General features: G+C 50.5%; 2 protein-coding genes across 9 annotated transcripts in view; one reads left to right on the plus strand and one right to left on the minus strand.

The window, feature by feature from the left end:
- Positions 1-1873: 1873 nt before the first annotated feature.
- AIFM2 (AIF family member 2) lies at positions 1874-27625 on the plus strand. 8 transcript variants are annotated; one of them, XM_084752304.1, is made up of 10 exons: positions 1874-1947; positions 12324-12517; positions 12850-12965; positions 13913-14032; positions 14630-14722; positions 19539-19647; positions 21642-21794; positions 22577-22777; positions 24282-24457; positions 27143-27372. In XM_084752304.1, the coding sequence occupies exons 2-9, from the start codon at positions 12340-12342 to the stop codon at positions 24431-24433; spliced, it is 1122 nt and encodes a 373-aa protein (XP_084608430.1). In that variant the 5' UTR covers positions 1874-1947; positions 12324-12339; the 3' UTR covers positions 24434-24457; positions 27143-27372. The 8 variants fall into 8 exon arrangements, with proteins under 8 accessions (XP_084608430.1, XP_084608423.1, XP_084608429.1 ...); XM_084752301.1 differs by lacking the exons at positions 1874-1947; positions 24282-24457 and adding exons at positions 2091-2763; positions 6699-6852 and having other exon boundaries at positions 27143-27625; XM_084752297.1 differs by lacking the exon at positions 24282-24457 and having other exon boundaries at positions 27143-27625.
- MACROH2A2 (macroH2A.2 histone) overlaps positions 27348-27800 on the minus strand; it is a 40389-nt gene continuing 39936 nt past the window's right edge. The window contains exon 9 of the mRNA XM_084752306.1: positions 27348-27577. Coding sequence (XP_084608432.1) covers positions 27412-27577 — 166 coding nt within the window. The 3' untranslated portion in view covers positions 27348-27411. The remainder of the gene's footprint in view (positions 27578-27800) is intronic.

The following is a 27800-nucleotide window of genomic DNA, read 5'->3' on the forward strand; positions in this document are numbered from 1 at the left end:
CAACAAAAAGGTTGTTTAAACAAGGCCTGCGTAATAACCACACCAGTCAACATGGCTTGGTGGGGGGTTGGGAGGGGGTGGAGGGTGTGGGGGGGGGAAGAGTAGGGTAGAGAATCAGGTTTCTCTAGGGAAAAGCCCCCTGCTAAGCTTTATCCATTCCCAGGTGGATACACACTCATAAGAGCAACACTAAATGGTGTTAGTGGTGGAGGAGGAGGAGCTTGGAGTCAGCTCAGAACACACCCTGACACCAACTGCTCAGCACAAAGGAGATTTACTACCCCAGAGGGATGAGCGAGGGTGGGGAGCTGCCTCTGGGTTGGACAAAGGTAACAGCTGGGTTTTTGTGGAGAAAAAGGGGAGGTCTGTGCTAGGATGAGTTGCTAAGTCCTGATTGGACAGGGTAGCCAGGTGAGCCAAATGATGAATTTTGAGGCTGGATTTCAATGTTAGGAATGTAATCTAATAGTTTAGCGTGGGAGAGGGAAAGGGAGAGGGCAAACCTGCTGGCGCCATGGTTGTCACATTCAGGCCAGTTAGAGAGCTTTTCAAGTAGGTTCCTGTCTGTCTGTGTATATGCAACAGTGTAATTATAGAGGATGTGGGGGGGGGCATTGGAGGAGGATTGGAAATGATGTAAATATTTGTATGTGTAAATGTGTCTGAAATTCTCATCAAGTGTTCAAAGCAAACAACAACAACAACAAGCAAACACACAAACAAAAAAGAAAATGGTATCTTTTCTCTATATATGCTTAAGACAAGGTCTCACTCTGTAGCCCAGGTTATCCTTAAGCTTGTGATCCTCCTGTCTCAGCCTCCCCAGTGGCTCCAAGTACAGGCATGAGCTAGCTCATCCAGCTCAGGCTCGTAAGTGATCTCACAGACATTTGCCTACTGCACAATGTCTGCATTGAGGCAGATGGCCTATCTTTTTCTTATGTAGCTTAGAAAGCTCTGGCTTTCATTTTTCTGCCATGCTTCTGTGGTGTTGAGCACATGCTCTCTCCTACCTCTCTGCTCAGCACTGACTTCAGCATGGGAGAGAGGCCTGGACACTTTTTTGGCCTCAAGCTTCCTCATCTCAGTAGGGTGACGAGAGATGTTTTTGGTGGTGGCACTGGTGTGTGTGTGTGTGTGTGTGTGTGTGTGTGTGTGTTGGTGTTTTTTTTTTCCTAGACAGGGTTTCTCAGACAGCCCTGGCTGTCCTGAACTCCCCCACCCCACCCCTGCCTCTCCTTCCTGAGTACTGGGATTAAGCGGTCAGTGGTGGTGGTGGTGGTGGTGGTGGTTTGATGGCTTCATTTTTAGACAGGATTTCGGGAACCTCAAACTGGCCTGAAATGGGATGTAGTAGCCAAGGATGGCCTTGAATTTCTAATCCTTCTGTCTCCACTTCCTAAATACTAAGATTGCAGGCACACACCAACATGCTCTGCTTTTGTGGTGCTAGGAAACAAATCCAAGGCTTCCAGGATAGGCACACACAGTCTACCTACCGAGCAACAGACATCTCAGCGCCTGAGTTTTGTGTTTAACTCTGTCTTTTCCCAGGCCATCACCTGACCAAAAGATAAACCTGTTTTGCTCTCCAAGTTAAAGCCCCCAGTGCCCAAGGAACCAGGAATACAGCATGTGCACATGTGTACAGGGGCACAGCTAGTGTGTGTGTGTGTGTGTGTGTGTGTGTGTGTGTGTGTGTGTGTAGGGCACACTACAGGTGTCTCCCAGAAACCTAGGCATAACTGGAGCGCAGGCGCTGGCAGGAGGAGAGGCTACGTGGGCTTCAGCGAGCTTTGTTGTCCAAGTTGAAAACGGTTCCAAGGCCAAGGTCAGTTCCAGACCAGCAGGGAGGGGCGGGGCTTGGGGCGTTGCCCCGGGTTAAGGACAGTGATGGGCACGCCCCGGCCAGGGCCTCGGCGCCGGAAAACGCACGGACAGCGGCTGGTGAGGTTGCTGGGCCGCCTGTTACCGGGCTCAGCTGCTGTGTGTGTGTGGGGGTGGGGGTGGGGGGATGGGATGGGAGAGCTTGGCGGTGTCGGGTGGTGTGTGGTAGGTGTTGGGGACGATAGGAGGATGACAAGAGCTGGGGCATTAGAGGGAGGGGGCGTTGCCTAGGATACCCAGCGCCGGTCTGTAGGACTCAGTTCCCCGGCATTCCCCGCCGCTAAATCCCCTTGTACTCTATCCCGGAACTTGGGGTTGTACGGGGAGCAGGAAGCGCAGGGGCAGCGGGACAGGAGTGGCCTTGATCTCGGGAGGCCCTTCAGCCTGAGCACAGCCGGGAGACCCTTAGGGATCTCAGGGAGAGTGAGTGGGGTTGCCTCAGAGCTCATCGGGCACTCAACACCGCGTCCCCCCTCCCCCCGTCCAATAGCCCCCTAAGATCTCTTTGACCCTGGGATTTAAGGGGAGCGTGAGAGAGAGCTCCGCTGTTTTAAGAGCTGAGGCGCCTGTGGGAGGACAGCGGCAGACAGTTTGGGAAGAAACTTCTAGGTCTCTCAGCACCTACGTTCCAAGGCTGGCATCAGCTTCTAACACAAGTCTGTCCGCTGCCAACACACACCAAGTGCTCAGGAGTTCCCCAGGGGGACTGCTTGTCAGCACTGACCCAGGTCACCTCGTAGATTAGGAGGACACTAAACCCCAGCCACTGTCAGGCAATTCTCAGGGATATAGAGCTGGGCCTATCAAGTACTGTACAGCCAGCGGGCCTTGTCTGGGAGTAGATGAAGGTGCACGTGCTGGCGGAGGACCCTTGGGGTACGTAGGGTTTGAGTACTGGAGTGTCTATGATGCCGTCCGCTTGCCCTAGAACTTTCCTCTTCATTCTTTCAGTCAGTCCCTTTTAGCACTGGATGTCTTCAGGGGTACATTTGGGGGTGCATTCCTCTGTAGCTGGCCGTAGAGTGCTCTGTTTACTCTCAGTCTGGTCACTGGTGTCTAAAGAGGGGGTGCATCACCTCCCCTGTCCTCCGGTTGAAGAAGGGATGTAGTAGCCTATTGAGTCACACCTTAGTGGCCTTCTGTCTCTTGGCCACTGTGGAGACATGGCTACCCTATGTCAGTGTTGAAGTTTCTTTCTTTTTTTTTTTGGTGTTTTTTGTTTTTTGTTTGTTTGTTTTTGCTTTTTGAGACAGGGTTTCTCTGTGTAGCCTTGGCTGTCCTGGACTTACTTTGTAGACCAGGCTGGCCTTGAACTCAGTGATCCACCTGCCTCTACCTCCCAAGTTCTGGGATTAAAGGTATGCGCCACCATGCCAGCTGAATTTTCCTTCTGTATAAGCCAGGATGACTCAAAAGGTTGTGTTGATTTTTTGTAATTTTTGTGGAGCAAGACCCTGTGATGGTCTCACTTCGGCCTGGGTGGGCAAAGCTCCTGTTGTGCGTTGTCTGAGGCTTGACCTCTCAACAAACGTGTTCTAGTAGATTCATGAAGGTCTCTTACCCTGGGGTCAGGCTGCGTGTCTGGCAGAGAGAACAGTTGATAGGCGCGTGCCAAGTATGAATCACATTTGTGTATGTGTGTTTATGTTTTGGGAGATGGAGCAATGGTACATTATTTAGGAATTGCTGTTGTTGGGTTTTTGTTGTTGTTTTTTGTTTGTTTTTGGTGGTGGGATGGGCAGGGGGACAGGGTCCCATATAGCCCTTGGTAGCTTCAAATTTACTCCCTATCCAAGGCTGGCCTTGAACTTCCAATTTGCCTGCCTCTACCTCCCTCTTTTTTTTTTTTTTTTGTTGTTGTTGTTTTTTGTTTTTCTGAGACAGAATTTCTCTATGTTATCTTGGTAGTCCTGGACTCACTTTGTAGACCAGGCTGGCCTGGAACTCACAGTGGTCCGCCTGCCTCTGCCTCCCGAGTGCTGGGATTAAAGGCGTGCGCCACCACACCCAGCTATCTCCCTCTTTTGTGTTGAGATTTCAGCCATGAATCACCACAACTGTTTTATGTCATACTATGTCTCAAACCCAGGACTTTGTACACTTTAGCGGGGCACTCTACCAAATGAGCCATGCTCCCTGCTCGAGCAATTAAGACTTCTTTTAAGCCAGCGGTTCTCATCCTATGGGTCGTGACCCATAATGGAGGGGTCTGAACGATCCTTTCACTAGGGTTGCCTAAGACCATCAGAAAACACAGATATTTGCATTACGATTCATAACAGTAGCAAAATTACAGTTATGAAGTCGCAATGAAAAGAATTTTATGGTCGGGGGTCACCACAACCTGTGTATTAAGGGGTTGTGGCATTAGGAAGGTTGAGGACCACGGTTTTAAGCTAACATTTCTGAACCGGGTAAGTTTTGGTTGAGGTTCTCGGTGCTTCCTTGCTAGGAGTGCCTGTGACAGTTAAACCTAGAGTTACCCATGACTAGGCGACTCTCCCCAGAGCCATAGGCTAAACTTGGAAACATAAAACCTCGTGCACAGATGCCCATCTGTGGTGGCACCGTTCACAGCAACCATGGAGTGAAAATTAAAATGATGGGCAATCTGTGAGAAGTCGGTGTAGTCACATGATAGTGGTGTTCAGCCACGTGAAGGGGGGCACTCGGGTACCATACAGGCCAGGGAAAGGAACCACACACAGGGGTTGTTTGTTGTATGATTCCGCTTGCGTAAAACATGTAGGGTAGGCAAATCTGGAGAGACGAGGTACATTAGTAGCCACCAAAGGATTTCTCCATGACAGGGTCTTGGAGAGCCTGTATTCCAGGCTGGCCTCTGTCCTTCCACCTCCGTGTCCCCTGAGTGCTGGGTTTACAGGCATGTACTGTCACACCCTGATGAGAGATTTCTGGATTGATAGTTGTGGTGGTTGTGTAACCTGGAAAGTATACAAAAGCCTGTCAGTTTACACTTTCAATGATGACTTGTCTATGTCAATTATATTTGATTAAATAAGTCACGGGGCTGGAAAGATGGGTTTTTGTTTTCAAGACAGGCTTTCTCTGTGTAACAGTCCTGGCTGTCCTGGACTCATTTTGTAGACCAGGCTGGCCTCAAACTCATAGAGATTTACCAGCCTCTGCCTCACGAGTGCTAGGACTAAAAGTGTGTGCCACTATGCCTGGCCACCTATTTTATTTTGTGAGGCAAGATCTCACTTTATAGCCCTAGCTAGTCTAGGACTCTATGTAGACCAGGCTGGCCTTGAACTCACAGAGATCTGCTTACCTCTGCCTTCAGAATGCTAGGATTAAGAACCTGTGCCTCCAGGCCTGCTCCTCCCTCTTTCATGAGACAAGGTCTCTCTGACTCAGACTCTCTTTGCTTTGGCTGGGCCGGCTGGCCGACCACCTTCTGGGATCTGTTTGTCTCTGCTTACCAGTGCTGGAGTCCCAGGCCCGAACCACAGAGAACGTAGGTTCTCAGTATCCAAACTCAGACCTTCACGCTTAGATGACACACACTTTACCAACTGAGCCATCGCCACAGGCCTGTGGAAGCTTAACTATTTTTGCAAAACCAGCACATACTTGTTAAGCAATTCAAGCAGGAGAAAGCTAAGGAAGGAAGTAGAAACCTCTTCTTAGCCCACTAATAAATGTCCTGGGTCAGGCAGGAAAACCTCACACCTATGAAATGCAAAACTGCAGGGAAAGGACAGGGAACACCAAACATTGCAGCGTGTGTGTGTGCGCGTGCGCGTGCGCGCAAACTTGTGTGCACCGAGGTGCCACATCTTACTGGTTGTACATGGGGTGAGGGTCTGCAGGCGATGATGATTCTGTTGCCTGCCTTTTCCATGCACGAGCCTTTCATGGAAAAATGTTTACTCTTTAAAAATGAATAGATTGGGCCAGGCAGTGGTGGTGTACACCTTTAATCCCAGCACTCGGGAGGCAGAGGCAGGCAGATCCCTGTGAGTTCGAGGATAGCCTGGTCTACAAAGTGACTCCAGGACAGCCAAGGCTAACACAGAGAGACCCTGTCTAGAATCTCCCTCCCCCCAAAACTGAACAGGTTGTATGGGTGTATGGGAGCTTCTCTTAGCGTCCCCCACCAATGGAGGTTTCTGTGAGTTATAGGAGTCTTCCAGTGACTACAGTTGGCCTAGCCTGGCTGCCATGTTTTTGTTTTTATTTGCTTTTCAAGACAGGGATTTTCAGTGTAGCCTTGGTAGTCCTGGACTTGTTTTGTAGACCAGGCTGGCCTCGAACTCACATCGGTCTGCTTCGATCTGCTTGCCTCTGCCTCCTGAGTGCTGGGATGGCTGCCATGTTAAGAACACACAAGTACACATTCACTCACTCCAGGCATGCATTTGGGTCTGCCACTGGAGGTGGAGGGCTGCAGCCTAAGTCCATGGTTTTCGGTGACTGGCCAAGTAGGTCATGGCCCAGCGAAGAGAAGCCTGCCCCCCTCTCCCTGCTCTGGGGAGGGCCAGGCAAGAATGGACAGAGAAGAGCCAAGGACAGTTAGTGGGTCCAAGTGTTAGGCAAGGAGCTGGAATGTTCTAGAGAGTTGCTGGCCTCTTCTCCCCCAAGTGAGGGTGGCAGAGGTCAGTAGAGGAGAGAGAGCAACAGGGAGTGAGAAACAGCTTCCCTTTTCTGGACCTGGTTCTGAGACCCTCAAGGCTGAAAGACCCAGAGCGCTGTTTGGCTTGACTGGGGGCTGGTTCAGTTGAGTGCAGCAAAGGACAGCCCTTGGGGGAAACAGGTAGGTACTCTTAACTCTTTCCTTTGGCCAGCTCCTCTCTCAGGGAAGGAGTTCTCAGAAGAGGCAAGGGCAGGTTTGTTGGCCCATCTGGCATGGTAGACTCTGAGTGACGTCTGTACTGGCGTGTCACCTGCTCTCCTCACATTTCTGCTACATGTGCCTTGAACTCCTCCTCACTTCTGACCGTAAGTACCACTGACTGTGGCCTTTAGGGGAGGACTGGGCCCACGCAGAGCGGGGTAAGTGGAGCATACCACACCGTGGTCCACCTTATGGCCACCCGTGTTTCCAGGCTCTGCTAACCCACTGATGTTCATGCCTGCCTCTGGCTGAGCACCTGTGTCCTCCCAAATATTCGCCTTCTATTCAGTTAGCATATTTAGCGTGCTGAGTACTCGGATTTAGCTCTGGGCAGCCCTCTGAGGAGTTAGAGGAGGAGAGCAGGAACATTGCCTCCTGGGGGATTTGTCCTGGTCTCAGTCCTGTCAGGAACTCCGTTTTCGAATCTGTCAGATGGGTGGCATGCTGAAGCCTTGCTGTATTAGAAACCACTTAGCCCTCTTAACCCCAAATGCAGAGCTCCCCGCCAAGCCTCAGCCCCAACAAAAAACAGTGTGGGGAGTTCTAATCATGAGCTATCCTGCAAGGGTCGGGTATTTGTGAACAGACCCCAGGGGTTTTTGTGTCTTGGGGTCAATCCCCTGTGTATAAGAGGCCATTTTGTGTGTGTTAATGCTGACTGGACGCTGAGTGCTTTAAAAAAGCTTAAACCGCGGGCACTAGGTTGATTGACGGCTCAGCGGTTAAGAGCACTGGCTGATCTTGGCTGAACTTGGCTTCCATTCCCAGCACCCCACAGCTCGGAACCATCTATAACTCCAGTTCCAGGGGACCTCTACATCCCCTTCTGGCCTTCCAGACACCAAGCATACATGTGGCGTACAGATATAAGTGCAGGCAAACAGGCATACACATAACGTAAAATAAATTCATTTAAAAGAGTAAGCCGAGGCCCAGAGAAGAGTGGGGTTCCCTCTCACCACACAGATAGTCAGATAGTAGGTGGCTCCTGAGACAGTCACAGATGGACTGGGACTTACTCCCTCACGATGCTGTTCAGCTGCTTGAGCCTGTCCTTCAAGGCTCACCTCTGAGTCGTCCACTTCTTTTCTTTCTTTCTTTTTTTCTTTTTCTTTCTTTCTTTCTTTTTTTTTTTTTGCGTGACTACACCGTGTGTGTGTGTGTGTGTGTGTGTGTGTGTGTGTGTGTGTGTGTGTGTGTACACGTGGAGGTTGGAGGTCGCTGGGTGTCATTTCTCAAGAGGTATCCACCTTGTGTTTTGAGACAAGGTGTCTCACTTGGACCTGGAGCTCACCTGTTCCACTAAGCTGGCTAGCCAGTGAGCTCCCGGAATCCCCGTCTGCAGCACCAGTAGTACAAGTGCACGCTATGGCACCTGGCTGTTTATGTAGATGCTGCGGATAGAGCTATGTTGTAGCTATTTTACCACTGTGGCCTAATAGTGTCTATTATTAGGCCTATAATTATTATTATGGCCAGTATTTTCTAGCCCGCTAGCAATCAATCAAGACACAGACACCTGCTATATTTTAAAATAGCCTTAGTTAGCCGGGCGTGGTGGCGCACACCTTTAATCCCAGCACACAGAAGGCAGAGGCAGGAGGATTGATAAGAGTTGAGGCCCAGGACAGCCAGGGCTACATAGAAGAACCCTGTCTCGGAAATATAAATAAATAAATAAATAAATAAATAAATAAGCCTTAGTTAACCTGGGGCAGGGCAGATATTAATCCCCTAAACTACTTCCCACAGTGGGGCAGGTATCCCATATCCCATGCCATCTGGTTCTAATGATTTCTATCAAGCTACCTCCCATCCATAATCCCAAATACTTGCTAGTTATCATCATCTGGGCCAAAATCCCCCTCCACGCCAGCCATGTGCTTCTCCTCCACCTCACCCATGGTGCAGCCTCCTCCTTCCTCTCCTCTCCTCCAGTCTCTCCTCCTCCCAAGATTCTCTCCAAGGCCTGGAACCTTAGCCAGGCCCTATCCCATTTGCCCTGCCCAGGTGTGATGGCCTTTTATTGGTCAAAGAGGTTAAGCTCTTAGGCAAAGTGCAGGTGGGGCACAGAGACAACAAACAATAATTCGCGTCCAAATACATCAGACCAACCTCCAACAGAGCTAGGTCATCATGGTCTCATAGCAGGCACTTTGCCCACAAAGCTGCCTCCCGAGACATCTTGTTCACTTGTCTTAGGTTTGGTTTGGTTGAGCCTGGGTTTCTCTGTGTAGCCCTAGCTGTCCTGGAGTTCACTCTGTAGACCAGGCTGGTCTTGAACTCACAAAGGTCCACCTGCCTCTGCCTCCCGATTTTTTAAAATAGCCTTTATATAGCCCAAACTGACTTTGAACTTGCTGTATATCTTAGGATGATCTTGAACTTGTGATCTCCTTGCCTCTACTTCCTGAGTGTAGGGATTGTAGGCATGGACCAACATGCCTGATTTACTCCTTTCTTATGTTCTTCAAATGTCCTCATTGGTGGCCTGCCCTGAAACCCACAGAGTAGCTGGGCCTCTCTGCCTGCTTTCTGTAGCTTCTCTGTTCTCAGAATTACTGTGCCCAGATAGTAAGAACTCCAAAGAAGACCACCAGGTCTCAATAACAATGCAATACACATGAGGGCGTTTAATTTTTTGACTGGCTTCAACCCAGTGGTATCCAGAAAGAGCCCTGATCTCTGAGCCGAGGGTAAATTTATAGGTTCCTATCTCTCCCAGTGCCTCAAAGGAGGGGAGTTCCAGCCTGGCAAGTGCCTATTGGTTGAATAACATAAGGAGGTCTAACGTCTAAAGGTGACAAGCTACAGAAAAAGTTGCCAACACCACCCGCTACCTTGTCCAGGGAAGTGTCTGGTTTCTTAGTAATCCTATCTCTGGTGGGCAAAGAGGAATGTAACCATAAAACTGGGTCTCTTATCAACTCTCTCCGGTGGGACCCTTCGGGCCAGTCACTAGGCAACGCTATCTCTGGTGGGACTCTTTGCAGCTGGCTGGATTATCTCCTGTAGGCCTATTTTGTAACCTTTGACCCAGTAACCCTGTTCTGGTATCCCAGTATCTCCCTGGAAGTCCCTTCCTGTGACATGGCCCAGGTTGGAGGAGGTCTAATGTCCTTTGGTCTGAGACAGTACTTCCCAGCAACCCTTCTCCTGTTGTCTGGATCTCAGCTGCAGGGACATGGCGCTTACATGGATGGGTGGCTCTTCCCATGCTGGCAAGCCCTCCGGCTGTCTCAAGGCCACATGGTATGTTCATCTCTGGGGTTGATTTGGGCTGGAGACAAGTCCCAGTCCCTCATAGGGCCAGACTCCAAAATACTCAAGTTGCTGTGATAGCCTCATGCAGATTCTGGGGGAGTCCGGGCAGCTTCCATCTGTTTTCACCTCTGGGCTCCGCAGTTCTGTGTCTAGTGACCTAGACTGCTGCTTTCCTCTGCTCTGCGTGCCTCAGTGTCCGGCTCTGGCACAAAAGTTTTGGAATTTTAGCTCTTAAAGTTCAACCAAGGTTTGCTTTCAGTTTGCTGGGAACTGGGTAAGCCTGCCCCAGTCCAGGGGAGAGCCCTGAGCTTGGCCCACACCCACCACAGGCACATTCCTCAGAGGACCACTCTCTTTTTTTTTCCTCCCCTCAGCCTCCTGCAGGGCCTTGCTTTCCCCTCTCACCACAGAGTCGACCTGATAGCGCCTTCTTGTCCTTCAATCCTCTCTCTGCAGTCACTGAGGTTTCCCCCACAGGCCTTTTCCCCTACTTTGATGTCTCAGGTCACATCCCCTCCATGCCCCTGGGTGTGTGGGTGGGTGGGGTGGGGTGGGGGAGTGCTGCTTTGGAGTGACCTACCCCACTGAGGGCTCCTCCCTATACCCTACTGTCATCATCTCAGTTCATGTCACATGATCTTAGTCTGCTTGTGGTGTTGCCACAGACCAGACCATTTATAATAAGCAGGAACTTATTGGTCATGGTTCTGAAGTCTGGGAAATTTGAGGTCAAGGTGCCAGGCTCCAAGGACCCTCCTGCTGCGCATTCCTGTGGGGTAAGCAGAAGGGAGCAAGTACTCAGCCTTGAACAGAGACCCTGTTTTTGTTTGTTTGGTTTGTTTGTTTGAGACAGGGTTTCTCTGTGTAGCCCTGGGTGTCCCAGAAATTCTGTAGACCAGGCTGGCCTCAAACTCACAGAGATCGGCTGCCTCTGCCTCCCAAGCACTGAGATTAAAGGCATGTGCCACCACACCCAGCAGGGCCCCGCTTTTTAAAATCAGTGTGTGTGTGTGTGTGTGTGTGTGTGTGTGTGTGTGTGTGTGTGAGAGAGAGAGAGAGAGAGAGAGAGAGAGAGAGAGAGAGAGAGAGGGATGTAGAGATCAGAGGACAGCTTTGAACAGTTGATTTTCATCATGAGAGAGCTGGAGGTTCAACTTGTGTTGGCAGGTTTGGCTGCAGACACCTTTACCACCTAAGCCATCTCACCAGCCCCTCAGCACCTTTTGTATTCAACATGAATCCACTCATAGGTGGGACTTTCATGGCCTAAACACCTGCCTGAGGGCCACCTTTACACTGTCTTGTTGGAGACTACGTTTCCAAGCCATAGTAACATCCTGTGTTTCAAGATGGTTATCATACGTCATCAATGGCTCCCTTCAATCTGGTGGCCTTGGCTCCTAGCACAGTGCCATTGCAGTGTTTGTAACAGGAGAGTTGAAGGATTTTTCTTTAGATGTGGTTACTTTGCTTCCGAGCAGGCAAGGCTACCATTTCTTGTTCACCTACCTGCCCAACTTCCTACGGGGCTTTTATTACCTGATCCTGTTTATTTAAGTAATAATTACTATTGTATGTATATGATATTGTTGTGAACCTCAGAGGATAACTTTTGGGAATCAGAGCTCTCCTTCCACTGGCTTCGGGGGATCTAACTCAGGTCATTAGACCTGTACACTTGCTGAGCCGTCTTGCTGATCTAGGCTCTGCCTCTGCAAGGCTAGGAGCCATGCTTGTCTGTCTGACTTCGTGATCCACAGCAAGAGTGTGCTATGTCCACGGGTGTTGAGTGGACACTGCTTCCACCTTGGAAACCTTTGATGATGTGTGCTTAGGGAAAACAAATTGAAGAACAGTTTGGTGGCCATGACCATAGGTCCGTAGAGCAGCTCTGGAGGGGGCTCAGATGCCCAGAGAAGGGAGCAGGTGTTTTTGATGGGGTCAGAGCAGGCTGCGCCCTCTTCTTTTAATTTAATTTAACTTAGCTTAATTCAGTGCCCATGGTGTTGGAATTCTGTGACTGAAAGACAAACTCTTGGGGCTGGGGAGATGGCCCAGTGGCTTACCATGTGAGTGTGATGACTGAATTTGGATCCCAATAAGATCCAACTCTGAAAGGGCAGAGAGACAGGGGACCCTGTCCTAGCTAGTCTAGCCAAATTGGCTAGCTCTGACTTCAACTGAGAGACCCTGTTTCAACAAATAAGGTGGAGGTGAGGGGTTGAGAGAGACCTCTGATGTTACGGTCTCTCACCATGGACACCCTTGCTCTCTCATTCCCCTGAATCTGATGCAGTATCTTCTCCTCCAGAAGTGCCAAGTTCAGGATGGGGTCCCAGGTCTCGGTGGATACAGGAGCCGTGCATGTGGTTATCGTGGGCGGGGGCTTTGGAGGGATAGCGGCCGCCAGCCAGCTGCAGACACTGAATGTCCCCTTCATGCTGGTGGACATGAAGGACTCCTTCCACCACAACGTGGCAGCCCTCCGGGCCAGCGTGGAGAGCGGTGAGTTGCTCCTCTGCTAGCGAGGTCTTGTCATTGTCATGGGGCATGATGTCAGGGCTGGGGCCAATTCTATTCATTTAGGGCAAGTTGCTCCAGGCATTGGATTCAGTGCTGCAGCAGCCCAAGCCACTGGTCATAAGCATCTCCCATAGTGAGGCCCCAGATTAAGAGCTTAGGTTCTCCTGAGGACCAGACGGGCATTTCAGGGCAGAGTGGACACCCGGCTATACCCATTGGCCCTGGCTGTGGCCAAGAGCACCCTTGTGTGTAATGTGGCTTGGGAAACCTTCAGCCCTGTTCTACCTCATGACATCTTCTGTGTCCATTCCCAGGGTTCGCCAAAAAGACATTCATTTCTTACTCAGTGACCTTCAAGGACAACTTCCGCCAGGGCAAAGTGATTGGCATAGACTTGAAGAACCGGACAGTGTTGCTACAGGGTGGTGAGGTGAGTGTGTGTGGGTGCTCTGGGGACCAGTGGGTCCTCTCAAGGCTCAAGAGGAGCCATCTATGGGCTCCAAGCTCCGCTTGCTGCTGCACAGCACATTCTTCGAGTTGGTCATAGCAGACACAAAACCGTGGTAGCTGGGGTTGCTTGAGCCTTTCCTATATGCAGGGCACTGTCCTAAGCTTTTACATACGTGCCATTCTCTCCCCTTTAGCATGATAGAGGGAAAGTTCTAAAATATCCGAGAGGGCCAGGCCTGGTGGCACACGCCTTTAATCCTAGCACTCGGGAGGCAGAGGCAGGTGGATCTCCGTGAGTTCGAGGGCCAGCCTGATCTACAAAGTGAGTCCAGGACAGCCAAGGGTATACAGTGAAACCCTGTCTCAAAAAAAAAAATCTGAGAGGAATTGGGGGTGTGGCTCCATTGGTAGAGTTCTTGCTTAGCGTGCACAAAGCCCTTGATTTGTCCCTCTGCACTGAGCACAGTGCATGCCATGTAATTCCAATTACCTGGGAGCTGGAGGCAGGAGGTTAGAAGTTCAAGGTCATCCTTAACTACATAGCCTGGGCTACACAAGACCCTGGTCTCAAAAACAAAATGTCCAGAAGATTCCAACTTGGGGGGGTATGAGTCCTGTTTATTGGCCTCCCCTGCCCAAGCAACTTCCTGTTTCAGGCTCTGCTGTGGAGAGGGAACTCTCTGCACCCTCCCCATGCTGTGCTGGTTAGTTATCCACCCAATGCTCTCCTGCTTTCTGAGGTGTTTCTTGGCTTCTGGTACCTTACGTGACCCCCATCAGTGTGGTACTTTCTCCTTCTCTACCTGGGATGCTCAAGAGCCTCTTCTCTGCAACACTTCATGGCCGCTGGTGTCCCGAGGCTGGAGGCAGAGGCCCAGCCCTTCCTCTCTGACTTACTCTCTTATTTCTTTTTCTTATGCCCTACAGGCCTTGCCCTTTTCACATCTAATTCTGGCCACAGGCAGCACTGGGCCCTTCCCTGGCAAGTTTACGGAGGTGTCCTGCCAGCAGGCAGCCATCCAGGCCTACGAGGACATGGTGAAGCAAGTATGCCACAGCGACGGATGTGGGACAGGGTGGGCAGGCCAGAGCACAGTGGGCCACAGCAACGGATGTGGGACAGGGTGGGCAGGCCAGAGCACAGTGGGCCACAGCAACGGATGTGGGACAGGGTGGGCAGGCCAGAGCACAGTGGGCCATAGCAACGGATGTGGGACAGGGTGGGCAGGCTAGAGCACAGTGGGCCACAGCCGGAGCTAAAATAGGGAGGCTATCTGGGAGGACCTCACAGCTGGAGAAACAGCCTTGGAGCAGCCAAGAGTTGCTACAGAGAGATTTTCCCCCAGAGGAGATCTCAGACCTGAGTTCCTGTGTGTGTTGTGCTAGGTATGTCTCTGGCTTGTCTTACTTGTCACCTCTTCATAAATGCATACTCACTTGCTAGGTGTGATAGCTCACACCTGGCTCCATGCCCACCCCCACTCCCCAGTTGCCCCAGTGATCTTATGAGGTGGGGAAGGGGGTCCCATCTGGAGCTCAGAAATGGACAGAGCTCTGTCCCTCTTTGGCAAGGGCCTCCCTCCCCCTTCCACAGGCCAGGCCACCATACAGGCATGTGGGTATGTTTCCCGGTCCCTTCTGCAGATCCAGCGCTCACAGTTCATCGTGGTGGTGGGAGGTGGCTCTGCAGGAGTGGAGATGGCAGCAGAGATCAAAACGGAGTACCCCGAGAAGGAGGTGAGGCGGGACCCCTCGGCTATGAACTCTCAGCAGGCAGCTTCTTTGCTTTCTTTCTCTTTTGGAAAAAAAAAAAAACCACAAACATCTATCTCGGATACATTTACTTAGTGTCTCTGTGTGTGTGTGTGTGTGCACGTGCACACATGCACACGTGCCCTGGTGTGACCGTGGAAGACAGAGGATAACCTGCGGAGGTCGGTTCTCTCCTGCCACTTTGTGTACCGTGGGGACTGAACTCATGTGGTCATGCTTGGAGGCAAGCCCCTCTACCCGACCAGCCATCTTGCCACCCCACCAACACCAGGACTTTGCTCAGGCCCTGGAAGGCTGGAGCACCACATGCATAAGCAGAGTGTGTCTTCTTGTATAAAGGCCAATTCCGCCTGCCATTTCCCCACACAGTGAGGAGAGCCTCTTATGTAGGCTCTTGGTCGTACAGAGCAGTGAATGTAGGGGGAGGAGGGGCAGGGAGTTGCCTCATAAACCCAGCCTCCCACGTCGCCTTTAGGGCAGGGCCTTTGGGATGAGACCTGCATGTTCTTTGATAACCTCTTTTTTTGCTGAGAAGTTTCTTGGTATGTGTGCTGGTCTGAAGAGAAACCCCCATAGACTCATGTGTTGGAATGCTTGGCCCATAGGGAGTGGCCCTATTAGGAGGTGTGGCCTAGTTGTAGTAAGTGTGACCTTGGAGGAAGTGTGTCACTGTTGGGGTGGGCTTTGAGGTCCCCTATGTCCAAGCTATGCATAGGGTGGCACACAGTCCCCTTCTGCTGCCTGGGGATCAAGATGTAGAGCTCTCAGCTCCTTCTCCAGCACCATGTCTGCCTGCACGCTGCCATGCTTCCCGCCATGATGATAATGCACTGAACCTCTGAACTGTGAGGCAGCCCCAGTGAAATGTTTTCCTTTATAAGAGTTGCCACAGCCATGGTGTCTCTTCACAGCAATAAACCCCTAACTAAGTAAGTATGTTTGATTGACAGCCCTTGCCCTGGACAGCCACATGATGGTCTATGTTCCTGGCATTGGGAGAGCTGCCCGCACTGGGGAAAGACTGATTCTCAGTTCCTGCTACCCATGGGAGGGCAGCCACAGCACACCCTCTTTTTTTAAAAATTAATTTATTTATTGTATATGAGTACCTTATCTGCAGAAGTAGGCATCAGATCACATTACAGATGGTTGTGAGCCACCATGCGGTTGCTGGGAATTGAACCCAGGACCTCTGGAAGAGCAGGCAGCGCTCTTAACCACTGATCCATCTCTCCAGCCCCCCTGCCCTGACTCTTAATGCTGGAGAGATAGGAGCCTGGCTGGCGCCTTACAGAGAGATGGGTCTAAGCCCCTGGAGTGGTGAGGGTGAATGACAGTTGTAGTGATGCGTTCTGCAGACCAGGGCTTCCTGGTACCTCATGTGGGTCGTCAGCCCCTCGGAGCCACGCAGGGCCTGTGAGCAGCGCTCGTCTCCCTAGGGAGAGATGGGTTAGCTTTCAAAAGGGAAATCAATCCGGGAAAATTTAATGATATGCTTGCTCTCTGACAAATGGTTGAGAATTATGGTGACGGGTGGATGTCGTTAAAGCGTTCACCTTGATTCATGAGTGTTGTGGAGGGAAGACCCATCCTCCTCTGCGTATGCTCAGTGCTCCTGTGATGAGACGAGTGGGTCTCTTCCAACACTGAACGGCCTCACTAACACCAGTGGAGTGTCCCATGATGCAGTTCAACTCCAAAGCTGCCTGGAATTGGCGGCACATACACCATAGATCAAGCCCCACAAGGTTGCTCGCGTCTCCGATGACAGGGGAACAGTAGGTCCCGAGCTTACCAGTCCTTCCGCCTGACCCAGCTTTAAACAGAAAGTTCCTCTCATTGGTTTTTTTTTAATGGCCTGAGTGGCTTATAGACCCCAGACACTACTGACTCAGTTAGGGCTTTATTGTTGCAAAGAGACACCATGACCACTATAATTTTTAAAAGATTTATTTCTTTTTTATTTTATGGGTATGGGTGTTTTGCCTACATGTATTATGTCTGTGTACTCTGTGCATGCAGTGCCTGTGGAAGTCAGAAGTGGGCCTAGGATCCCCTGGAATCCCCTGGCAGTTGTTAGCTGCCATGTGGGACATGGGGAATTGAACCCAGGTCCTCTATACGGACAACAAATGCTCTTAACCACTGAGCCATCCTCTCCAGACCTGGCTATAACAACTCTTATAAAGGAAAACATTTACGTGGGGCTAGCATACAGTTCAGGGGTTTAGTCCATTATCATCACGGCAGGAAGTGTGGTGGCAAGCAGGAGAAGAAGCTGAGAGTTCTACATCTGGATCCACAGACAGCAGGAAGAGACGGTGAGACATGCTGGGCCTGGCCTGAGCTTCTGATACCTCAGAGTCCACCCCCAGTAACACACTTCCTCTGACAAAGCCACACCCACTCCCGTGAGGCCACACCTCCTAATAGTGCCACTCCCTATAAGCCTATGGGGCCATTTTCATTCAAACTTCCACACTTCCCATTGCTGACTTACCTACTACAAAGGATGTTTTAAAGGACACAGATGGGGCTGAAGTGATATGTCAGTGGTTAAGAGCTCATATTGCTTTTTCAGGGGACCCAGGTTTGGTTCTCAACACCCACATCTGGGGCTCACACTGCCTGTACCTCCAGCTCCAGGGTATCTGATGCCCTCTTCTGCACTCAACAGGCACTGCAGTCATGTACACCTACCCACATATAGACACATATACACGTAACTAAAAATAAAGTAAACCTGGGGCCTGGAGAGATGGCTCAGTGGTTAAGAGCACTGCCTGCTCTTCCAAAGGACCCAGGTTCAATTCCCAGCACCCACATGGCAGCTCACAACTGTCTGTAACTCCAAGATCTGACACTCCCACAGGAATGGACATAAATTTAAAAAAAAAAAATCAAAAAATAAAGTTAAAAAATAAAGTAAACCTTTAAAGAACATAAATGAATAGCCAGATAAAGGGTCCCAAGCACCCTGGAGTTGGGGTGTGCCACCTGGCCATGCTCATGCATGCTCATGCATATAGAGGCCTGGGGATTTTTGAAGGCCTCATTGTTAAGCCGTGATGGACCATGGAACTCCATCTCTAGCTCCCCTCTGCTTCCTGAGGGATTGGGGCAGGGGCTGGAAGCTCAAATCATGGTTTGAGCCTGATGCCATTGTCTCATCAGAATGAATGATGTGCCTGTCACCCAGGAAATTCCAAGGCGTTCAGCAGTTTGGTCACTCAGAGAATTACAAAGATCTCAGAAGCTCCGGGCTAGGAATTGGAGCCAAAAAGGCAAAACAAATGATGCTCCCAGCACAAGAAGGGCTTGAGAGCTCTGCATCAGCAGTCAGGGATAGACTGGGTTATTCTTGTCCTGCCACGGGGGTAAAGAGTGTCTGAACATTTCAGTACATTTCCGCTCACTCAGTGTAAGATCTGTACTGCATTCGTAGGCATGGAAGAGCCATATAGCAGCTGCCCATTGTTGTGAGAGTGGCATGTGCATACTACTCTCCGTGTAGTAGCCTTGGCTGTCCTGGACTCACTTTGTAGACCAGGCTGGCCTCAAACTCACAGCGATCCGCCCGCCTCTGCCTCCCGAGTGCTGGGATTAAAGGTGTGCGCCACCACCGCCTGGCCTAGTTACCTCCTTTATCATATTTTTATTTAGGGCCAAGCGGAGTGGCACAAGCCTTTAATGCCAGCACTCGGGAGGCACAGAGGGAAGATCTCTGGGTTCTGAGGCCAGCCTGGTCTACAGAGCAAGTTTCAGGACAGCCAGGGCTACACAGAGCAGTGGTTCTCAGCCTTCCTAATGCTGCAACCCACTAATAAAGTTCCTCATGTTGTGGTGACCCCCAACCATAAAATCATTTTCATTGCTACTTCATAACTGTAATTTTGCTGCTGTTATGAATTATAAACATCTGATATTTCTGATAAACTTAGATGACCTCTGTGAAAGGGTTGTTCATCCCTCCAAAGAAGTTACCCACGGGTTGAGAACTAGTGACATCGAGAGATCTTGTGTCAAAGAATAAAATAAGGGTCTGGAGAGATGGCTTAGAGGTTAAGAGCACTGGCTATTCTTCCATAGGTCCTGAGTTCAATTCCCAGCAATCACATGGTGGCTCACAGCCATCTATAATGTGATCTGATGCCCTTTTCTGGCATGCTGGTGTACATGCAGGCAGGACACAGTATACATAATAAATAAATAAATCTTTGAAAAATACAAAATAAAATACGTTTGAAAGTTTTTGTTTTATTTTGTTTTTAGGTTGGTGGCAGTGGGCCATGCCTTTAATCCCAGCACTTGGGAGGCAGAGGCAGGCAGATCTCTGAGTTTGAGGCTAGGCTTGTGTACAGAGTGAGTTCCAGGCAGCCAGGGCTACAAAGAGAAATCCTGTCTCAGAAAACTAAAAATACATAAACAAACAAACAAACAAACAAACAAACAGATAGTTATATAAATAGAACTAGCATTAGTGTTACCATCAGCCTGGTAGTCAGGCTGGAAGGCCAGCAGCTTACATAGTGACGGTACAACTGTATATCCTGAAAGAATCATCCGTTTGCCTTAGGTGAGGTGTGAGCTTGTGCAATGGCACATGGATGGTCCTCTGGCTTAGGGGCACCAAGTACTGAGTACCGAGCGATGCGCTGGGTCCCTGAACACTGCAGGGTTCATCTCTGATGCTCAGTTTCCTTGATAATACATGGACAATAGGGGAGGAGACCCCGGGGCTTCCCTCCTAGGCCCTGTTTGTTTGTTTGTTTTGTACCAGGTCACTCTCATCCACTCCAGAGTACCCCTGGCTGACAAGGAGCTCCTACCCTGTGTGCGGCAGGAAGTGAAGGAGATTCTTCTCCGGAAGGGTGTGCAGCTACTGCTAAGTACGTGTGACATCACTCCTCCTGATGTGTGTGTGTGTGTGTGTGTGTGTGTGTGTGTGTGTGTGTGTGTATCTGTGTCTATGTGTGTGTGTGTGCATGTGTGTGTGTGTGTCTGTGTCTATGTGTGTGTGTGCGTGTCTGTGTGTGTGTCTGTGTGTCTGTGTCCCCGTCCCCATGCCTGTGGATATATTGTCCAGAGTCCCAGCCATGGCTTCCAATAATCCACATAGGCTCCCTCTTTCCCACTGTATCTGGAAAGCATCAGAAGTCTCGAACATCAGAGCTGCTGTGTCCATCTGGAGCTGAAAGTCACGAGGGTGGGGGTGGGGGTGGGGGTCGATGGACAGTGCCTGGCTGTAGCTTAGGACAAGGACAGACAGATGCAGTTTACCACGCTTCTAAAGGATCTGCGCCATGTTTTGATTTTTTAAAATGTCTATGTGGAAGAGGTATGCAATTTGAGTCATCAAGTGGGGCTTTCTTTTTTTTCATTTTTTGGAACAGGGTTTCTCTGTGTAGCCCTGGCTGTCCTAGAACTCACTCTGTAGACCAGGCTGGTTTTGAGCTTAGAGATCTGCCTGCCTCTGCTTCCCAAGTGCTGGGATTAAAGGTATGCACCACCACTGCTTTCTGAGTTTGGCTTTTGTCCAGAGCAGGAAGGGGGGGGGGAGAGAGAGAAAGCATCCCTGTATTTGGAATGGGATGACATCTGGGGGGGGGGTCACCTCCAAGTTCTGTGCAGAAGGTTGTGAGGCAGTTGCTAGGGTAGCCCGTCTCTGTTGTCACAGCCTTTGATGGTAACTGGCCATGGAGGTCTGGCAGCACTTTGCTTTCAGACTGGTTTCCTCACTGTCTCTGCCTTTTGCCATCCACTTACCCACCCACCCATCCATTCTTTAGAAACAGTTTTATGTGTGTGGATGTTTTGCCTGTGTAGATGTCTGTGTTTCATGTATGTGCCCAGTGCCAGAGGAAGAGTATCAGATCCCCTTGAACTGGAGTTACAGAGGGTTTGTAGCTTTTTGTTTGTTTGTTTGTTTTTTGAGAGAGAGAGAGAGATTCTCTGTGTGTAGCCTTGGCTGTCCTGGACTCACTTTGTAGGCTGGCCTCGAATTCACAGAGACCCACCTGCCTGTGCCTCCCAAGCACTGGGATTAAAGGCATGTGCCACCACCACCTGGCCTGGTTTGTAGCTTTTATTTGGATGCTAGGAGTCAAATCTGGGTTCTCTGAAAGAATGCCAGTGTTCTTTTTTTTTAAAATAAAGATTTATTTATTATTATATATATAGTGCTCTGCCTGCACGTACACCTGCAGGCCAGAAGAGAGAACCAGATCTCATTATAGATGGTTGTGAGCCACTTGGTGGGTGCTGGGAATTGAAGTCAGGACCTCTGGAAGAACAGCCAGTGCTCTTAACCTCTGAGCCATCTCTTCAGCTGCTGCTGTCTCCTACTCTTCTTGAAATTTGGAGAGAGGAGAGAGGACAGGGGAGGGAGGGAGGGAGGGGGGAGAGAGAGAGGGGGGCGGAGAGGGAATATCTCATGTAGATGACCAGGCTGGCCTTAAACTGTGTAGCCAAGGAAGGAGGACTTGAACTTCCTCCCACCTTCATTTTCAGAGCACTGGTATACACTCCATGAGGTGCTGGGTACAGAACACGAGGGTTCTCTGCATGCTCTGCACGCACCCTACAGGACTAAGTTCTCTGCTTTCTGGGAGGCCTTCTGCTTACACAGGATGGTCAAGCTGTCATTCAAAAGGAAGGGAGGGGCCTCCTAATAAGTAGTGGTTCCTGGGTCTCGGGAAGCTTGGCTTTGCTTCCCTCCATCGGCTTCCTGGAGCTTCTCTCCAGACGGTTCCCTCCGGGACAGATGTCCACATTCAGCTGCTTGAGGACGGGCCGTGGACTGAGGGAGAGTCGTGAGGGGAGTAACCACTCTCCTTGCGTGTGCCTGGCTTCTGCCAGCTCCCTGTCACGGAACCCTCCACAGGTGAGCGGGTGAGCAACCTGGGGGAACTGCCTCTCAACGAATACCGGGAGTACATCAAGGTGGAGACGGACAAGGGCACGGAGGTGGCCACCAACCTGGTGATCGTATGCAACGGGATCAAGATCAACAGCTCTGCCTACCGCAGCGCATTCGGTGAGTGCGTGGGTGGCCAAGCACATCTAAGCATCTACATCTGAGCATGAGACTCGGTGGCCAAGCTCCATGGTTGCTCTGCATCCCTGGGTTGGGTACCTGTGGTTCACTGCTGAGCACCTTCCCTGACCTGTCTCTGCCAGGTCCTTCAGGAAGTCAGTTTTCAATCTAGAAGGAAGCCGGTCCACAGGGGTAGCGGGCAGAGAACCCAGAATTTAACCTCTCATTATTCTAATGTGCTTTCAAAGAGACGTCCTTTTAAGTTCCTTATGGGCAACGTTATCGTCTAGGTAAGGCCTAAATCTCTGTAAAATTCTGATGTATGATTCCAAAGGTGGTTAAAGACTGGGAGGCTAAGGGACTTGCAGAAAACTCTGAGTGTTTTGTATGAGGAGGCGTTCCACTGCTCTGCCTCTGTTCTTTTTTTGTTTTTTGTTTTGTTTTGTTTTTGTTTTTCCAGACAGGGTTTCTCTGTGTAGCCTTGGCTGTCCTGGACTCACTTTGTAGACGAGGCTGGCCTAGAACTCACAGTGATCCACCTGCCTCTACCTCTCAAGTGCTGGGATTGAAGGCGTGTGCCACCACGCCTGGCTTGCCTCCGTTCTTGTGGGTCAGGTTTGCCTTGGCAGGAAGGGTCATCTTAGGTGGGGACTTAAGGCACAGGATGACAGCAGGTGGGGGTGTCACTTCTTAGCACACATCATGGAAGTGACTGGACCAACACCCTGGGCTCATCCCTCTGTTCCGGAGGCTACTTAATGTGCTGCCGTTTCACCTGGCAGAGAGTAGACTGGCCAGCGATGGTGCTCTGAAAGTGAATGAGTTCCTCCAGGTGGAAGGTTACAGCAATATCTATGCCATTGGTGATTGTGCGGACATCAAGGAGCCCAAGATGGCCTATCACGCTGGCCTGCACGCTAACGTTGTCGTGGCCAACATCGTCAACTCCATGAAGCAGAGGCCCCTCAAAGCCTACAAGCCAGGTAAGGAATGCTTGTTACAGTGGTTGAAGCTTGGGGTTGGGGGACACTGAAGACTTTGGGGGCTGTAAGATGAATGACCTGCAGGTCTCAGCACACAAAGTCTCTTTCAAACCAAACCTATCTGGAGCTGTAGGTCAGCGGTAGAATTCTTGCCTGGCATACTGAGACCCCAGGTTTCATTGCTAACAAAGGAGGCCGAGGAGCTGGCTCAGTCGCTAAAGTTCTTACAAGGAGGGCCCTAGTTTGATGTCTAGAACACAAGTTGAAAGGCCAGGTGGTGGTGGCGCACACTTTTAATCCCAGGACTCGGGAGGCAGAGGCAGGTGGATCTGTAGTGGATATAAACATCTTTTTTGTTTGATCCCAAGTGTGGGATAGGGAACAGACTTGTGAGAGACCAGGTGCTGTTTATCCACTAGGAGATGAACCACCTCGTGCGGGGGCTTGGGTTTTGCCAGCTGAAACACATCTTAGTACAGACTCTGAGAGAAGATTATATATATGAGGCCAAACCAGGAGGCTGGGCTTTTTGGGTCTTGGTATTGTTGGCTGTTCATCACTCCACGTTGAGACACTCTTAGAGAGACCGCTCTAGAGAACAGTTCGGGGCTCCAGGGTCCAGCAACAAATCCTGCCGACTATGCCAGGGGAATCACTCCCAGGAACTAAGTCCAAAAAGGTCTACTTCTCCTGTTCCCATTAACCTCTTTTCTCTCCTGTCAAGGGTAGGTAGGTTGGAAGGGAGGTGTAAGCCTTAAAGAACCTCAAATAAAGTAGGTTTGGAAAAAGTCGAAGCCTACATGGATCTCAAAGTTCAAGGCCAGCCTGGTATATAGAGTGAGTTCCAGAACAGCCAAGGCTACACAGAGAAACTCTTGTCTTCAATACCCAAAACAAAGGGCTGGAGAGATGGCTTAAAGGGTAAGAGCACTGGCTGCTCTTCCAGAGGTCCTGAGTTCAATTCCCAGCAACCACATGGTGGCTCAGAGCTATCTATCGTTGAGAGCTGGTGCTCTCTTCTGGCAGGCAGGCACACATGCAGGCAGAACACTGTATACATGGTGAATAAATAAGTTAAACAAACAAGCCAACCAAAACCTTAAAAAACCCCAAGCCCCCAAAACAACCCACCCCTCTGCAAAACCAAAACAAAATAAAACTAACCTGAGCCTTGTGGTCAGTATAGTCTTTTAAAAAAATGTGAATGTCACATGTAGAATGACAGCTCAGGTTGCCCTCTGGGCTTGACATATACCTCCCCACAACATACACCAGACACCTGATCTGCTTTATTTTTTCTGAGACAGGGTCTCTCTGTGTAGCCTTGGCTGTCCTGGACTCGCTTTGTAGACCAGCCTGGCCTTGAAGTCACAGCGATCCACCTGCCTCTTCCTCTCGAGTGCTGGGATTAAAGGAGAGTGTTACCACCGCCTGGCTTGAGCTGCTTTCTTAAAGCAGGCTGCACCCCTCAAGCCTCATCTTGCTTTGTGCGTTTGCCTCCCAGGTGCGCTGACATTCCTCCTGTCCATGGGCAGAAACGATGGCGTGGGCCAGATCAGTGGTTTCTATGTAGGCCGCCTCATGGTGCGGCTGGCCAAGAGCAGGGATCTTTTGATCTCCACGAGCTGGAAGACCATGAGGCAGTCTCCACCGTGACAGGGAGGCTGCGTGGGAGTCGAGGTACCGCGGCGGACTGCTTGACGGGGGGCACTCCTCTGACGGGTGCCAAGGGCAGGCTTCTTTGGATCATGGCATCAGTCATGCTCTGGCTGGAAAGTCAACTTGTGTAATGCCGGAAATGAGAGACGGAGAATAAAGGGGGTGGGATATTAAAAAAAAAAAAAGCCTAGATTTGTTTTGGGTTTGGAAGGTCTGCCTGCAGCTGTATGAGGTCTTGGGTGGATGGCAGCAGAGGCAGCTTCCCGGACTGTAGGCTTCTGTGTGTGTGTGCATGTGAATTCGCCTGGCTTTGGGGGTGACGTTCAGAGCTCTTGTTGGGTGGAGCTGGGCTCCTCTAGCTGGCACCTTGTCTGTGGTATAGTAAAGAGAACCCACGGCGTGAGAGCAAGGAAGGGGTGCTGGGGTGGGCAGATGGCCTGCGCCTTGAGCCTCCTCTCATATGGGGTGTGGAAAGCTTGTATATCCCACAGTAAGTCGGTTATTAATAGGAGCCTTGTTTTATTCTCCCTAACTTATGTTGTTGTTTTGTTTTTGTTTTTGTTTTTGGTTTTTCAAGACAGGGTTTCTCTGTGTAGCCTGGGCTGTCCTGGACTCGCTTTGTAGACCAGGCTGGCCTCGAACTCACAATGATCCACCTGCCTCTGCCTCCCGAATACTGGGATTAAAGGCATGCGCCACCACCACCCAGCTTCTAACTTATATTTTTTTAATCTGCTCTCTTTCTCTCCCTTCTTTCTTCTACCCCACCAACACACACCAACACACACACACGCACACACGCACAGGCACACATGCACACGCACATGCGCATGCACACACTCAGTCTCTTTTCTACCCACTTCATCCTAGACAGTATCTATCTGCATTATTCAGATTGGCCTGAACTCAATGCTCCTGCCTCAGCTTTTCTAGTGCCTCAGGACCTCTTTAACCTTCAGGAACCTTTCTCTCTATATTCAGTTGACTGTAGGTCATAGGTACATTTACTTAGTGTTAGACAGAGCTCCTCTTGAACTCGCCCAGCTGATGCTGGACTCTCTCCCGGGGGGCAGGGGTGGGGGGGATCCGCTAAAGTCTCGGTGACCAACGGAGGTACGATTCTGTCAAACTTAACTGGGACCCCATGAGATTATTGGGTTTCCTTACATAGTACCTGTGAGGGGTGTGAGCGTGTCTCCCACAACAGGCCAAACTGGAAAGCTTTAAGCAGCAGGGATGAGGGCTTCAGACATAGGAGACAGCAAGATGGAGCACCTCTCTCCTAGCCCTCCCTGGCCTGGATGCCCTAGCCCCCGCCTTCAAGCCACAGGCAGTGCAGTTAAGGCAGAGTTGTGTACAACAAACAGGTGGTAGGGAGCTTCTGGATACGCAGGCCTGGGCCTCCTGCTCCTCCCCACCACCCCATGAGCCAATAAAAGGTCAACAAGGCCAGCTGGGACAATCTTTTCAAAAGGGGGGGTACAGATGAAATCCCCAGGACGAAGGTTGCTTGGCTCTCAGGACAGCTGCTCAAATGCCATCCTAGCATGGTGAGTTTCACACGTTTGAAGCCTGGCTGGCCACAGCTGCAGGAATCCCAGGATAGGGACCTGTGACAGGGTCTCTGACGACCCTGTGGGGTGCCCAATAGGCTGCTGCTGGGGGGTGTGTGGGGGGCATGGGTTGGAGCCATGCTGCTGATTTGCTGGCTAGCTCCTGTCACTTGGGCCCTCCTCATTGGCTGTCATGCCTTGCCGTAGGTTGCTAAGGTATATGAACGGACCATTCCCTGTCCTGTGCATGGCCTAAGTTCATGGCAGAAGAGGCTATGAGTCCACCCCAGTAGGTTCAAGCATGAGTCTCCCCACCCTCTTTCTGCTTGCTTTTGGCCTCAGCCTCTGCTTACGGGTGGCAGAGTCCTTGAGATACCAGGCTTTCCCTGGTGCTTCTGGCCCATCCCCGTTTGGACTGTGGCTAAGGTGTGTTCCACTTAGTTGCTCAGGCAGGAGTTGAGACGTGAGTCTCTCTCCCAAAGGCTGATGACCCACCGGCAGATCTGCCCCCGGCTCTGCTGTTGTAGACGGGAGGCGGCAGGCTCACCCACTCTGGGGGGCAGAATCACCCATGCGCAGAAAGAGCCTGCCGTTGTCTAACCGTGAGTCTTAGAGATCACTGTGGGATTTGTCAGTGACAGGCCTTGTGCTACTTTTTTACAACACTCCAGAAGAATCTACCTGTGGGGACACAGTTTTCCAAGAGGAAGAAATATGCAATAAAGGGATATGTTATAAGAAAGACACTGGATCTTTTATTTTTTTTTCCTTTCATTTTTTTTCTTTTTCTTTAAAAAAACAAAACCGAACAAACAAAAACCCCCGAAGCAAAAACCCTTTTAGGTGTAATTACAAATATTTTAGGAGTCAGGGAGGGGACCCTATAACAGAAAAGCACCCCAAGACGTCTTTCCCATCTTCTCTCCACTGAGGGAGACAGCCATTGTACCCAGGTTTGGCTGTCACGCCCTCTTCACTTGGAAAAAGGAGGAACCAAAGACTCAAGAACTTTGAGAGGATGTGTGTGTGTGTGTGTGTGTGTGTGTGTGTGTGTGTATGTGTATGTATGTATGTGTGTGTGTGTGTAAAAGTCAATGCTATAAATCTAAACGAGGTCTATTTTTATGTCTGTCTGTTTTTTTTTTTAAAAAAGCTTTAAAACAACAGGAAGAAAACACATGGAAAGAAACCCTTGGTGGAGACCTGGTTAATTACGGAAGAGGCCCTCTGTTAAGAGAGTATAAAATGCACTGGGCCTCCTCCCCAGGCAGGCAGGCCTCGTGCCCACTGCCTTGGATACCCTCTCAGCCACCCTCTGCTCCCCTGCCATGTCACCCTTTCTCAATCCTTTTAAAAAATAAAACCCCTGCTCTTGTGACGTGACATTGATCCTCCTCCTCCTCCTCCGTCCCTGCTGGAGAGCTACTTGGTGTCCAGTTTGGCCATCTCCTGCACGTAGATGCCGATGCTCTCGCTGTCGAAGAGCAGGAAGTACACGTTCTTCAGCGAGGACGCACTCGAGTCATCGAAGTGGGCGGAGATGGCCTTGAGGGTCACCTGGGCGGCCGTCTGTTTGGGAAAGCAGTTTCTGTGCCCAAGCAAAAAGAAGAGAGCCCATGTCATTTTGGCCCCTGTATCCACGGGTGTAGTTCTTTCTTAGTTTGGGGAGAGGAACATTGGTTTCTCTTTGGTTTTGTTCTGATAGCATCTCACTAGGTAGCTGTTGGCTAGCCCGGAACTCACCGTGTAGACCAAGCTGGCCAGAAACTCAGAGCTCTGCCTGCCTCTGCCTTCCAGAGTACAGGGGTTAG

This window comes from Acomys minous, assembly GCF_964271855.1.
Source record: "Acomys minous genome assembly, chromosome: 13".
In the NCBI taxonomy this organism is placed as follows: Eukaryota; Metazoa; Chordata; class Mammalia; order Rodentia; family Muridae; genus Acomys; species Acomys minous.